The 16,300-nt window shown below is 38.3% G+C and overlaps 1 protein-coding gene across 19 annotated transcripts in view; it reads left to right on the plus strand.

The window, feature by feature from the left end:
• c2cd5 (C2 calcium dependent domain containing 5) overlaps positions 1-16,300 on the plus strand; it is a 60,258-nt gene that overhangs the window by 22,845 nt on the left and 21,113 nt on the right. For 12 of the 19 annotated variants that reach the window (XM_089135462.1, XM_089135472.1, XM_089135461.1 and 9 more), the window contains 3 exons: positions 2,079-2,132; positions 11,418-11,532; positions 14,123-14,290. In XM_089135462.1, the coding sequence (XP_088991588.1) occupies positions 2,079-2,132; positions 11,418-11,532; positions 14,123-14,290 (337 nt within the window). The remainder of the gene's footprint in view (positions 1-2,078; positions 2,133-11,417; positions 11,533-14,122; positions 14,291-16,300) is intronic. The other 7 variants (XM_089135467.1, XM_039654469.2, XM_039654467.2 and 4 more) reach the window with 3 other exon arrangements.

A 16,300-nucleotide genomic window follows, 5' to 3' on the forward strand; every position in this document is an offset into this window, starting at 1 on the left:
GGAGAGGAGAGAATAAATAGCACAATAAACTGTTCTTTTCTGAACGCCAGACCGCGTAGCGTGGCAAGCTGATGCTTTATCTTGCAGACTGCTTTTCTCTCGCGTGTCACGTGACCAATGTAATCGCAGCTCTTGCAATTAGAAAATCGCGTTTCATCATATCGCGATTTTATCGCAAATGCAATTAATCGTTCAGCCCTAGACAGGATTAATGTTACGTTACCTCGGTTGAGTGGCCTGACTTCTACACCTACCGTATAGAGAAACCGATCATAAAGAGAAACTGAGGGCATATAAATCTTTAGATGCCTATAACTAAGTTATGTGCTGAATGGTCCTGTACAAGACGTGTGTGTATGATCCACAGTTCTGCCGAGCCAGGGCAGAGAAGACGATAATGTAAAGAGTGTCATGACGGTGCGATTTTAATCATGTGAATATTTTCTAGAAATAAAAAATCCAGATACAGCATATTCATTTTTCATTGATACTTGCACCAAACAACACAATAAGATGACATTTAAAAATAATAAAAGTAATTTAAGCTCCTTATTATGTAGCCGAATCTGTGCTGGTTTGCATTGGCCGCCTCCAGTTTTCACTTTGTTTTGCCTCCAGCTAGCGCTGTGACGTAACTGTGACGTCGGCGCAAAAGGGGTCTATTCAGTGTGGATTAATTTATTCATCTAAACTTATGAGAAGTTCAGAGTAAAACTACCTGCAATTCCGTGCCGAAATTCAGGCCCTGTCCAGCATATGATGCTCTATTACTTCTCTTTGCTTATAGAAGATTTTGAGACATCCATCTCCCCTGAACATTTATTTTTGCCTGTTGCTTTTTTCCACATGCAAAAATAATTACTTTTTTTAAACCTGCACATACCCTTTCTAATCTGTACTAACATTGCATTATAGGGGATGTAAATATTGTCATTGATGCAGTTTAAAAATTCAAATAATTGTTTTGTAAGATATTTTAATTTCGATCTCTGAAGGAAGGTTCTGGCAAGGTTCTCATGGGGACTTAGAAAATGCAAGAAAACGCAAATGCTATCTGAATTTGCAATTGGGTACCAACATTTGTACCACCACATCTTCAGAGAGTTTGTAGTGCTGTTTTACTCACTTGATTTCTCCAGTTATGACCTAAATAATATTTAATTCATGGTGCATTGCATAAAACAATAAATTCTTGTCAGGGCGAATTTTTACATCCTTGTTGCATGATACTTACTTTTTTTTTATAGCATAATTCTCATTCTCATTCACTCTATCATCAGTATGACCGTAACTTTTGTCACCTTTTGTGAGGTTGCCCACTGCATTGATCTCTTATTGCATGTTTAAAACGCGCATGTATTCGACCCATTACTTACTAATTTACATTTCAAATGCTGACGTGTTTCCAAATTAGGTATCACACAGAGAAAGTGTAATTAAAAGGTAGAAAACTCTAATTAAGCTCTAGAGTGCAGAAGGGTATCTGTTGCTTTATTTTCTTAATTATAACGTATAGATGACTGCAAACACTTTTTTTGTTTTACTTTATCAACTTTATTAATCCCAGAAGGGGCAATTAGTTAACACACAAACACCCACAATTTTCATTGAACAAAATACAACAGAAATGCATCTACAACTACATATGTGTATGAAAGTTTAAGTGTGTGTGTGCGCATTAATTAAAGCATGGTTTGGTTGAAGGAGCTGCTCATGTAGTTTTTATTGTAGATGTGCTGATTTAGAGCCTCTGACGTAGTGCTGCTGCTGCATGTCTCTCTCTCTCTCTCTCTTCCTTCCTTCACCTCTTTTTTCCTTGATTCTCTGTATTATTCCTCTCTGTGATTCTGTCCATCTCTTCTCTCTTGCTCTCGTTCTCGTGGCCACCCTCTCAGATAACTTTTGTCTGACTTTGCAGTTCCTGTGGAGTGGTGTTGTCCAGTGTTGTGTTCTTGTTTGTAGTTGGTGTTTTGGTTTTCTTTTTCTTTTCTGCTCTCTCTCTTTCTCTCTTTCTCTCTCTCTCTTTCTTTTTCTCTTCACTCTTTTAACCGATCTACTAATGTGGCGATTTGGCTCAGCCTTGGGTAACACCAGATCATACAAACTGCTAGACTGGAATAGTTTCACTGCAGGTACTACCCTACCCTCAGTCCTGCTTTACACACACACAAACAAACACACACTTATACGCAGCCCCTGGCAGCTCAGCTGTTATGTAATTATCTAATGATTGAATATATATTATCAGGTTTCATGTAGTATTGTGTTTTGAATATTTTCCATTAATAAATAATAGAGTGATAATGCTTAAATTGATAGTTTACCCAATAATGAAAATTCTGTCATTATTTACTCACCCTGTTTTACTCAACACGTATGATTTTCTTTCTTTTGAGGAAGTAGGAACACCAAAAGAGTTATCCAGCCGAATGTTCATGCTCTCTTTAAAATGAAATAGTACCCAGAATTCACTGAAAATAATTCAGACTTGGCATATAAGTACATATTGCAGTAGATTTCATATCATTAGGCACTTTCGCATTGGGTAGTTATAGGAACTTTGCTAGTTTCATTCGCAACGGCAGTAGGAACTCTAAAGTGACGTTAACCGGCAGACTGTGACGTCATTTAAGCAGGGATGTGATTTTTCCGGATTAATCTGGAATTCCGGATTTTCCGACCTGAAAATGTGACCTACGTGAATCATGCAGATCTGTAAAAAAAAAAAAAAGAAAAAAAAAGAGGGGGACGGGTGTCGGCAGCGGGAGTGAAAAGGAGAGAATATGAGGACATAACCCATAACTGGCTGACGTGCGTACAGAAAGTTCCTTTCAAAGTATCAACAAGGACGTATTTGCGTTCAGCCAGAGAATGTCTAATTGGTTCTGCTTGTTCACCTGCTCAATTTCGTATCTCAGTCGCTCTCGCGCTGGTATTGTTGTCAGTTGACAAGAACATCACAGTTAGGTCACCAGGGCTGGGCGATATATCGATATATTTCAAATTTGCGCTATGATCCATTGCTCCAAGCAAGCTCCTGACTGCTTTTGTAGAAATATGTAGCAGCTATATCGTGCATTCTGTCAGTTGCAGTTCTGACACCTCCGTCTCAACAGCATATTAATGTACAACGCGACAAATACTCGCAGAGGAACGGCTACATCAGTTCAGTGAGTTCACAAAAGTTAATTTGCATGTGCTTTAAGGCCTTGCCGGTTAAGCATGTCATTCACTGCTGATGCGCTCTAAACAGTCAGTAATAAAATAACAAATATTTAAATTACGAGCAATAGCACAAATAAATACATTAGGACAAATATATAAATGAAATAAACAGTGCTCTTCACGTTTTTTAGTTTTCGTGTACATAAATTGAATAAAATAATCAAATGTAAAATAACATTGGATAATATTCTGTATAAATAAAATATAGATTAATCATTATTAAAGTTGCAAAAGCTGTTCAGTCAAGAGCCATGTGCGCTTTTTCTTAACGTTAAGCAGCAGGAATATTAGGCTGCCGTCACTTTAAGACCTAATGCAGAGATCCAATACACTGTTTTTCTATTCTACTGCACTACTTTTCCATTGTCTATCAATGTAAACACAAGCTAGACGCAGTTTAAACATTGCGCTTGCATCTTGCTGAGTCTTCATTCTAAAAACGTGACGAGCATCGTTCACGCTGGCCCTGGGCCATCGGGCAGTCCTTATTGTTGAGCCCTGAGACTTACAAGTTATGCTCTTATATGCTACATTAAATATAACACAATGTGCCTGGACATATTTAGCTGTTTTTTACATTCGTGGAGTAAATATATGTTAGCTTTGTATTTAACAAATTAAGTGTGTTGGTGTTTAAGGTAACGTTCACTTAAGTCACTGGTACTGTAGTTCCTATTTTGCTGGGTTTTACCTTACTCTGAAGTAGGAGCTTATTCAGTCCCTCCAAAAGATGTTCCTATAATTAAAATTTTTCCCAGTTCTTGGGTGCGAACACGACAAAAAGCGCATGTTTCCGCCAAGACAGTTGATTTTTTAATGAATAAGACTGATTTATTCCATGGAATGCAAAAGAAGATTGTAGGAAATTCATACATGTTTCGAACAACATGAGAGTAAATAAATGACAACGTTATAAAATTAGGTGAACTTTTCCTTTAATATTTGTTAAATATTTCTATGCCATTCATATTCAAAATCTTTGCTCATTGATTTTGGTCAAGAGTGATTAGTTACAAATACATTTAAAATGTGTAAAAATAATCATTTATTCTTATGTTCTATTCTTTACATGCAAAATCTAAAATATATACACAGACTCAAAACTCATATAAACTAATGCTTTTTCTCATTAGTGAGTGTTGCATGAGCTGCCATGCGCTGTGCTTCTGAATGAACGTGTGTCGGGCAGCTGTTGCATGCTTTAGATGGATGTGTGGCTGTTCTCTGCTTTGGCCGATCATTCCTTGATCTGCTCTGACTGCGCTTCACCTGACTCTTACCCAGCGTCCACTGCTCCCTGATCACATGACCACTTCCAGAGAAGTGGACTCAGGCTATGTTCTACTTTCAGTCATGAGACAATGAGATTGTCTCGTGACCTCTGTGTGCTTGGCAGTGCTGGTTCCTCTGTGGTCATTGTTGCTTCCTGTACTGAAGTAAAAAGGATTCATACATTATGGATTATGATTGTGTCAGCTGATATAACATGTGTTCTAATGATATTGATTTGTAGTTATTGTCTGGGTTCGTACTTTTCAGTAGGGGATTTTTAAAATGTATTTAAAGACTTTTGGTTTCTTGACTGAATATTTTTGATATTTTTCATTAATGTGTTTTTTTTTTTTGTGACTATGGAAATTGCAAAAAGTTTTATATTGCTCAGGAATTAGAACAGCTGGCAGCAGAGTCCAAAATTAATAATATTTTTTTTGGTAAAAATTGGTTTTGGTGAGTAAATATAGTCTGACCTTCATGATCCAAGCAATGTACACGAAACATATACAGTTGGCCTGGTTTCACAGAGAGGGCTTAGATAAAGCCAGAATTAGGCCTTTAGTTCAATTAGGACATTTAAAGGGACACTTCACCCATTTGCATTAAGCTTTGTATCTTCAGAAACCCAGTCATATTTTTGAATGATCGTGGTTTATTCATCCAGAGATGGGAGAAATAAGGATTTAAGTGTTTTACTTCTTGCTTATTATGATGTAAAAATAGTCATTTTTTGTGTCATAATAAGCAGGAAGTCACATTTCATTAAAAAGTGTAGAGACTACAAACATTAGCTCATTATTATTCAAGGGTGTGGGACCCACTCACCCTACAGACCTATTACAGATCAGTGGGTGGGACTTCACTTGCAGATACTGAATAGGGATCGACCGATATGGATTTTTTAGTGCCGATACCGATACCGATTTTTTTCCCATCAGCCTTAGCCGATGACCGATACGGGCTGCCGATTTTCTTGAGCCGATATTTGGAGCCGATACATTTTGCTCCCTCAATTTACATCATAAAAATGACATGACGTTAAGAAATGTTACAGGTCTCAATTTAATAAAAGTAACATTTAACTAACTTCAAAAATTAATATTTAACAAATAGTAAAAAAATATGAGGTAGAACAAGAACAAGTAGATAAACAATTGAACAAATATTAAAAACAAAGTAGAACAAAAAAAGTTCAGTGCTGAAAATGAATATTTAAGCTTAAATTAAATAATTACACTATTGCACACAGTAGCAACCAGCATAATAAAGTGCACAGTGCACACTGTACTTCATTTTAAAAGAAACGAACTATGTACTGCCATGGTTTCATTTTTTTCTACATAAAATAAAATGAGCATGTCTAGTCTGTAATATCACTGCGATGGCGAGGGACACACCACACGCGTCCAAACCTCAACCAGGTGGGCGCTGAATAAATATCCACAAAAAGCACAGAACAACGTTGGCATTACTTAATCCTATGACCAGTGTTCATAACAGCTACCGTACGCATACTAGGGCTGTCAAAATTGCTCAAATGGCGTTTGCATATTCCCTCTAAAAAACATATTCGAACATCCCTTTGCGCGTTTTGTTATTGACGCGCATTACGTCAATAACAGGACACATTAATACAAAGAGACATAACTACTAGTATTAGATAGTTTATTTGAGTTTAAACATATTTGACAACGTATTAAAAAGCAAGTAAATCAACTAATGGCCAAGACCGCAGAGCTCACTCTGTCTCGCACAGGCACTCTCTCTCTCGCCCTCACGCTCTCTGCGCGTCGGTTAAATGATCAACAAACAAATGTTCAGTGCTGATCAAGAGTTTTGTGCAAGCAATTTAAGGTTGCGAGTCGCGACTCTTGTCCCAAATATTGCAGGCTTCATTCAGTGATTGAAGTTTCACAGTATATAACCGACAGTGAGCGCTCCGAGCGACCTGTGCAGCTGTAGTAGTCTGCAACCGCGGGCGTGTTTTTCCACATTCAAATATTAATTTTCACCTTCAAAATTAATAAATATTCGAATGTAGAATATTCATAGACAGCCCTAATGCATATACTGAACGGATAGCCTACACCTTAGCTATTTGCAGCTCCCTAATACAATGGCAAGCAGTTAAGTTTTATAGACGAGGCATTCGCGTTTTCCATTTGGACCCACAAACTTGCTTAGTTGCAAGCACATAACAGTTATAGGGCGACGGGTTTCCATTTTCAAAGTGTTTGACAATATTTCAGCAGTCAAACATAAAAGATCCTTTGAAAGTTTAAGTTACCATTCTCGTGAAGAGCAGGTTGCACTCTGCTAGTGGGGGAGGGCGGGGCACGTGAACTGCAGCATCTCCAGCAGCACGGAGCTGCCCGTGGCCGCCTGTCTATAAATAACGCCGGAAAAAAAAAAAAAAAAACTATCGGCGAACGCGCAGCGGTATATCGGCCGATTCCGATACACGTAAAAACCTCAAATATCGGCCCGATATATCGGCCGGCCGATATATCGGTCGATCACTAATACTGAATCAATATCAGCCATCTTGTTTGGAAGCTAAGCTAACAAGCGCTGTGAATAGTGTTGCTTTCGTCAACGAAAATTATGACTAAATATCATCGTCAACGAACCTTTATCGCGTGACGAAAACGAGACGAGACGCAACGTAAATGCTGGTCGTGTGACGATGACTATAACTAAATGTATAATTCAATATCGTTGACGAATAAAAACGAGACTAAATGTGGTTTACAAAAATAAAAACTATGCTAAAATGTCTCTTCATTTTCGTTGACCAAAACGAGACGAGACGAAATGTTAACGTTATCTCGTCTCGCTTAGCCTACTTGCATTATTAGTATGCAGCATTTCTGTTTCCTGTGACACTTCAGGGGCTGCATTAGATCGCACTGTGCAAACGCATGCGACTTCAGATCCTCAAGCCCCACTCGCGGGATTATTTAGAAGAAGCAGTTGCGTTGCGTGAGTTACAGCTGTTTCACACACACTCCGTGTGTAGCGTGTATACGGTGCGTGTATGCAGGAGCCGCGCGCGTTATTGCTTTCACATGTGCTGCGTTTGCAGTGAGCAACTGATCTACAGCTGAACCACAATCACAACATTTATCCTCTATTTTTTAATTTCAAATCAGTATTTTAAATTAGCCTACATCCATTTTGTCGCGTTGTTGAGGTAGTGTGTACGTCTCTGCTCTGCTGTTATGCACGCACCGCTCCCAGAGCGCGCGGTATAGCGCTTATCTATAACTGTAACATGGGTGCGGGAAAAATACGCACTGCAAATGGAGTATGTGTGAAACAGGCTTTAGCATAAATGACAACAAACAAAGTTAAGTCTGTTACAGAAAAAGGGATTCGTCTTTGGGAGAAAAAGAAAAAATGACATTTGGAAAAACTTTAATTTCATCATGTGTGTAGGCTAACATGTTTGGTTGGTAAAATAAATATGTTGTAAATTCAATTCAGAGCGTCTTCCTGGATGCATTCTTGAGTCTATAAGGCAACAATAATATAAGAAGATAACTATTAGAAGATAAGATTGCTTGAAATGGGTTTGGCTAAAAGAAAAAAATTGGTTTCGTCTATATTGGTCAACACGGACATGTGAAATCGGCTATGAACTAATGAAAAATTGTTAAAATAGTATGTTATTCTTTAAACAAAAATGTTGTATCATATACCATGTTAACAAGAACACTTGAATGAATAACCTTCAAATTTGTAAACACATTTTGGGACATGTATGTGCCTTATGCATCTCATCAAACGTTGTGGACACAAATGGCACCCGTTTCGTAGAATGACTCTATAGGCTAGCCTACTACTAGGTAAGCTTCTTATATATTGACTGGGTTAAATAGAATTGCCTACTAAAAAGATACTAAAATACAATTTTTATTGACTAAAACTAGACTATGTCTTTCGTCGACTAAAACTAGACTAAAATGTCATCGGTTTTCGTCGACTAAAACTAGACTAAAATGTCATCGGTTTTCGTCGACTAAAACTAGACTAAAATGTCATCAGTTTTCGTCGACTAAAACTAGACTAGACTAAAAAGAGTATGAACATGACTAAAACTAACAAAAACTAAAATGTCAGCTTGACACAAAGACTAGACTAAAACTAAAATTAAAACAGGCCGCCAAAAACAACACTAGCTGTGAAGATAGGAAGTATGATAATGATGGAAGAAACTAAACATGATATGGAAGAAGAGGATTTTGAAATTCTGCTGTTCGAATCCGATGTTCGTGGCTATCTATCTAGCCGCAATATAGTGAAGATCATTTGAGGCTGGAGGAACCAGAGGTGGCTGCCTGTTGCAATCAAGGAGCCCGGACTGGCTCGAGCTGAGGCGGAGTGCTGGTGCATGTACTCTCGCTGTGAACTAGGAACACAGATAGAGTCCGTCTGCTGCAGAGAATTTCAACGATGGCAATTTCTCCTGAACGAAATCTCTGAATCTGACGAGCACACGGACGTTTTTGTTGTGATGTATCATGCAGTAATTCACCATATCGTAATAAATACAGACGAGGAGTAATTCACTAACGTTTACGGGGTTTGTTGTGGGAAGGAGGAGGCAGGAACCGGTGAACATTTAAACCTTTTAATGGTAAAATGAACAAATACAAAACGAAAGTATAAGCCAGAAGCCTCTCATTGACGACTGCTGTAACGTTACACACAACAGAAACAAAACATCATAAAATCAGGCCTGTTTCTCTCTCGATCTGCCGTCGTCGCTCCCCATTTTATGCTTTCGCTTCTCCGTGAGAGACGCAAGACCGGTGTGTCTCACCAGTGTCTTTCATTATCACTCACGCCACCGGCCTCGCGCCGTCCGCTTACGTCCCTCGCCCTCGATCGTCCTGCTCGCCACAGCCAACTAACTAGAAATGTTGTGTGGAATGAATTACAAACTCTGGTGACAGCTAACGTTAGCCTTGTAGACGGAAGAGTGATTAGTGCCGGTGGGTGTGGCTTGCGGAGCTGGGCAATGTGGTGCTTTGTGGGAGTTGTTGTCTTACATACAAATGCGCCCCTCAGTTATTTTCTCTTTTCTCGGTCAAGAGGGCGCCAAATTCAAAAATTATTTTACATTTCTACTACATATATGATACATTTTCAATAAAGATTAATGTTGAAATGGGTGAAATGCTCCTTTTTTAAACATGCCTTAGAAAAAAACATTACTGGTGTGAATCTTGAGACAAAACTTGCTTTCAGTTAAAACCGTGTAAACATGCATTTTAATCTGAGACTTAGTTAAATTTTGTCTGTGAAACTGGGGCATAAACCGTTTTGAACCTTTTGAAGAAAGTTCATTTTGGACTTATATGGTGTATCTTTAATGCTCAGTTACTAGTCAGGCTGCAAGTTATTTGAATCACGTTATAGCAGTGGTAAGGTGAGCATTAGACCATTATTTATTTTTTGCACTTTCTTTTGCATCTTATCTCTTATACGCTGTTCACTTTCCTTTTTTTTACGGTTACCGTTCAAACTCCCTCCCTCCTGCTGTGGGCTGTTTATCCAGAATATGATGGAGTTTGTCCTCCTTTGGGAAGCATGACTAGACTAGCAGGGGAATGCTCTGCCCTGTTGTTGATTAGTTCATAAAAACTGTCAGTCAGGAGAATGGTAAATCTCACCACTGTCCTCTTCATCTTCACCATCACTATCGTCTTCTTCATTCCCTCTGCCCTCTCCTAGTATGTGATTAACAGGCAGGGGAGCTTGCTCTCAGAGAGTGTGAGCACCTGTGTCCATGTGTGTGTGAGTGTGTGTGTGAGAGAGAATAGGTCAGGTACTAGCCTTGTTAGCTTTAGCACATGGTTTGCTCTGAGGACAATTTTGATACGTGTCCCCGTCACAAAAATATATAAGTTTTGCTCAAGTTAATAAATTAAACATGTCTGAAGCTATTTTAAGGCCTTTTCACACCACATGCTTCTTAATTACGTATTGTTTTCCCCGCTGATGCTTAACCAAACTCTATACAGAAAATAAAACGATTTTATTGGATGCTATGTCGAATATTTCCTTTAATAATGGTGAGGAACAGACCTAAAGGCACATTCACACCAAGAACAATAACTATAATGAAAACTATTTAAGTGTCCACACCGGCATACGTAAAGTTCTGTTTATTCTAAGCGCCTGCTGCAGTTTTGTCGTCTGCTACTCTAAATGTTTGAGCTCTATAAAGTCGGGTCTGTTTTGATTGGTTGTCAGTGTATTTAAACACTCTTCAGCTGGAAAAATCACTCCAACATTATTGTTATTGTTAGTTGTGGCGTGGACTTCCATTCTCATAAAATTAGAATGATTCATGTTTAAACTAATAGTAATCGTCATTGGTGGTAATGGGCCTTAATGCTTCTGACATTCAGATTTTTTACTAGGATGGAAATTAACCATTACATTTTTGCTTAAGGTATTTTTGTATATAGAGTAGGGTTTCCCAAACTGGGGTTTGTAAGTTGATAAAAAAAGCTAATAATTAGGTCATACAAATTAAAAATGACAACAAATGAATAATTTTAAAAGTAAGAACAAAACACTTAATAAAAAGGTCACATATTTTGTTTACCTGCATGTCATATGACCAATAACCGACATCAGAAAACCATGAATTTGCAATTTATTTGTTATTGAAAAAATGTATTTAAAAACAGTAAAAATTTATCAAAGGAGGTTCAGCTGACAAAAAGTTTGGGAATCCCTGACATAGACAATAATATTTAATGAATAAATACGTGAAAATTAAAAATTGTGAGGTGTACCAGATTACATCGAATTACCAGCTAACATGGCTAGTATGCTGTTAATGCAAGAGGAGTGTTAATGTGCCAACGGTGTACGTGATGATGTAAATATGTTTGTTTCAGACGAGCCGGAGACACGGGATGCGTGGTGGGAAGAGATCCGTCAGGAAATAAAGTCTCATACCAAAGCTCTTGGCTGCCACGCTGTGGTGGGGTACAGCGAGTCCACCAGCATCTGGTACTTAACAAACACACACTCAGAAACAACTCTTTTCAAACTGTGCTTCTCGACTTTGAATTTGACTCCAAGGCCTCCCATTGTCCACAACAATGTTTGAAAACACCTTATTATTTTCAGATGTTTGTGATTTACTGGATACGGTTTGATTTTTAGAACTTGTCATAAGTAGAACATTTTTTAAAGGTGCAATGTGTGATATTTCAGTCTCAAAAACGCGGATTGAAATTGCAGTTGTTCTGTCACAAATGCCGTCGTAATCAATCACGTCAACGTGCGGGCAGGCTTTAGCATATCATTAAACTGTGCTGTGAAGCAGGGCAGTCTCAAGGGAAGCCAGGTTATTCCAGTATATTTTTCTGTTGATATGAAAAATCGGGTACATTTAGCAATATAGCAGGTGAATTATGGATCTGTGTATTATGTATGATGTACTGTATATTACAATGTTATGAACTATATGCCTTTCTCCACTGACGTTCTAAGTTGTTCGAGCGTTTCTAATGATTTTCAGAAGGCAGCTTTCTGACTCTGAGATGGCGAGCAGAAACATGGTTTGTGTAACATTAGCAACACATTATTAGCTGTTTGGTTTCATGCAGCCAATTTTCGGGTTATGGTGGGGTTAAGATCACTATTCGGGTTTCTGAAACATTAGGAATAACCCGTTTACATGCGTGAGCATTGAGAGAGTTTCTCCTATATACATGGAATTGCAATATCCTGATGTAAACGGCGACGCACGGTTAGCGTCTAGACGTACGGACAACCTTAAGACGCAATATGCGTCATTTCCGATTCTTCTTCCTGTATCCAAAGACAACAGCAGCAGCACGCGGATAATGAATAGTTCGGGACAGATAGCGATCGCCTTTGTTTCCGCTGGTAACGTTACTGAGCTCGCTCCAAAAGTATGCTGTGCTGTGTCTCGCCTTGTCTCACCATGATTACTTCAGGTATATTAAACGCTGATTTTTGTATGCGCGAGAAGTTTATCTACTCAAAAGACCAAGATTCCTTGCGAATAGAACATGCGCAGAACACAAATCACTATGGGGATATGCCGATACATGTTTACATGACCAAAAATTTGGGTTAGAAAAGGGGTACCCCAGGTATAATATCCCGGTTTTTAAAATCTGGGATATGAGCATATTCGGGTTTTTGCCGGTATTTACATGCCGTTCGCGACCGGGTTAATGTAAATATCCCAGTTTTGAATGGGTTATTGGCTGCATGTAAACATAGTCATAGTTACGCAAAAGGCTAATCACATTAAAGGGTTAGTTCACCCAAAAATGAAAATTAAGTCATTAATTACTCACCCCCATGCTGTACCAACCCCGTAAGACCTTCGTTCATCTTCGGAACACAAATAAAGATATTTTTGATTGAATCTGAGAGCTGGATCAGTCCTACATAGACTGCCTAAGGGACTGGCACTTGACGGCCCATAAAGTCATTAAAGAAAAGGTTTAAATATTCCTTGTGCCTACAGCGGCTCAATTACTTTTTGTGCGAAAAAAACATAAATAACAACTTTATTCCACTATTCCATTACTTCCTTATTGGCGCATGCGCGAGAACTGAGACGAGGACGTTCTCCTTCGACTACTTTTTGTTACCGGCTGCTCCGCTTAGGAGTTTTACCGCCACCTACCGTATAAGATGATGTGCTGATATAGCTGGAAGCGCAAAACTTTCTGTTTACAAGCAGAGGAAGATGCGCGCTGTACATACGCTTTTCAATTTGCGTATTTTCCGCACTATAAGGTGCACTTAAAAGCCTTTAATCTTCTCAAAAAACGACAGTGTTCCTTATAATCCGGAGCGCCTTATATATGGATCATCATTTTATACGGTAGGGGGCGGTAAAACTCCTAAGCGGTGAGCAGCCGGTAACAAGAAGTAGACGAATGAGAACGTCCTCGTCTCAGTTCTCGTGCATGCGCCCATAAGGAAGTAATGGAATAGTGGAATAAAGTCGTTATTTATGTTTTTTTCACATGGAATATTTAAACCTTTTCTTTAATGACTTTATGGGCCGTCAAGAGCCAGTCCCTTAGGCAGTCTATTTAGGACTGATCTAGCTCTCAGATTCAATCAAAAATATCTTTATTTGTGTCCCGAAGATGAACGAAGGTCTTAATTTAGACGACCTTGTATAATTCACTCTTTCACTTCTTCTAAATTCGTTTCTGTTTTAAACATAGATGAGTGAATTAAACCAGTATTTCTCTTGCCATTGTGTAGCGTTTACTACAGTAAAGTTGAACGACTGGATCAGGGAATCCGAGCTGGTGTGATGCGGGGTGGAGGCTGGGACCACGTATACTAAATGAAGCAAGGGTGTATAGTTATTTTCAAGCTATTTTAAGGCATGAAGAAATTATTTTCACAGGATTTTTTTTTAAATATTTCATTTGGGTTATTTTCAATATTTTCATTTTATAGGATAAAATTAATGATTACAGGTTGACTTTAAACTGATTTGGGTCTTAACCAAAAGCATGTAAAAACACACTCAAAAACAGCTTCATCTTGTTCTCTAATGAAATGCTCTGATTATGTGCTTTTTATGTGTTTGCAGTGAGGAGGTGTGTATTCTATCAGCTTCAGGCACCGCTGCGATCCTCAGCTCCCGTTTCATGCAGGATGGCCCGCTGGAGACCGATCACAGGTTGTCACGGCAACCGCTTGTCTTTTCTACAGGGTCAGAGAGGGTCGATGGGGATATGGGTAGTACTGCCTCTTTGGGGTAGGTTAATGACACACAAGCACATATACACACACACACACCCCTTTGGCCCCCTGCTAAGGGTATGGCATTAAATGATGGACAAAGCGCAAATGCATAAACACAGCTTGCAAGTGAATTATGGTGAGCACAGTGACAAAGCTCTCATGTAAAAAGAAATTGCAAATCCTAAACTCGAGCAAAATTGTGCACACAAATCAACACAGTGTGAGGAGAAATAACAAAACCGCGAGTCCTAACAAGTCTTGCATACGCAGAACTGATCACAAGCGTTGTTGTGCTGTTCTTGTTGGCCCTCTCCGAAAGAAGGAAGTTAAGTTTGTATGTCTTATTGCTGTACGATTTTTTTGGAGCAGCGGCAATTGTAGCAGCAGCATACTACGGAAGCCCGTATTTTTTTTTTTAAATGATTTATTTAGTCCTGCGTTCTTTCGTATGCTATGGTGGTGGTCTGTTGTCGGATTAAGACATTTCATATTTTTCAAATTCAAAAAACGCACCCCTGTTATGTTCCACTCCGACATTACATTTCTCTGTAGGTTATTGTAGGCCTATGTGTTGTAGTAGCCATTAAATAAATGTATTTAGTTTAATATTTATGTTTAAATATGTTATTTTTCAATTTAATCTATGTTGATTATGAAAAGTGAACCGCATGCAGGAGCATAAGATGCGCAATATATCGGGAGACCTAATTTTGACCACATTAAGTTTTGTTTTGTATAAAGCCTTTCTTTAAATTGAATTTCGTTTTGTATGAATTCTATCTTAATCAATTTTAATCAATCCAGTTACCTGGATTTAATAAATAAGAAGCAAATATAGGCTATAGCAGACAATATAATCAGGACATGGACGCGCGGCACGATATAACTTGCATTGCTCGTGAACTGGAGCTCATCTCATAAATGAACCGAAACTCAGAAATATATAGAAAGCTTGAAATATCTACGTTTAAACAACATCGAACAACAATTCAAAACGAATAGAAACAGATAACTCTTAGTCTACTCTTAGTCTATGGATGTGGCCTAAATCACAAAACACAGATCTAGTCTACACAAACAAGCATGCGCAAATCACCAGTGTTTGGAATAACGCCATACGCTATAATTACCTGAAAGGAAAAAGACATCTCTCTTTTCATACAGATTACATAAACTGAGTGTTTTTTTTTTTTTTATAAATTACTTCATTTAAAAGAAGATAATTTCAGCTTCATAACAAAAAAATCTTTCATGCCTATGTGACAAGTATGTATTTAGTTGCAGTTCTTTTTCGGACACATTTCAGAATGAACTTCACTGACAAAGAGAAGGAAAAATTTGCATCATGTTTATTTTTCTTCATTTGATAAAAAGCAGAACACTTCATTTTTATTGTGAGTATCTACAAAAAAATAGAGAATTAACAGGGTCTAATGATGTACAACACTTAAGTAAGATCTTTCCAGAGTTTGGAAAGTTTGTTCCAGTAATTTGGCAATAAATGGCAGATATGAAATAGGATGATAATTAGATAGAACTGAGGAGTCAAGGTTTGGGTTTCTTAAGAACTGGGGTGACTGAACTTTTTTAGTGGCTGAGGAAATGGAGCAGAGGTAAGAGATTAATGTAAGTAGGGGCAAGGTCAAGTCGACTGAATGAAGAGTTGGATTTCAAGATTAACTCGGAGACAGAAGATGGATTAGTCAAAGACTGGCCAGAGAGATTAGGCACGAAGCTAAACTCAGCTGCTTCATCAGTGAAACACCGGTGGTCAGTTCTGCATGTGTGAGACCTGTCATGACTTGCACTTTTGTTTTGTTTTTTCTCCACGCAACATGTTGAATTGTGCATGCTTAAAGCTTTTTTTATCAACAGGTTTACATTTTACATGCAAGCTTTTTCACTTGCTCACTGTTTATGTGCTTGTGCTGATTTTGTCCATCATTTAACATCATATAAGGGGCTAGGAATAGTTCACCCAAAAATAAATAAAGGTTATCATTAACTCTCCCCCTCATGTTGT

Source organism: Pimephales promelas, chromosome 10 (genome assembly GCF_988280905.1).
Source record: "Pimephales promelas chromosome 10, fPimPro1.hap1.1, whole genome shotgun sequence".
Taxonomy (NCBI): Eukaryota; Metazoa; Chordata; class Actinopteri; order Cypriniformes; family Leuciscidae; genus Pimephales; species Pimephales promelas.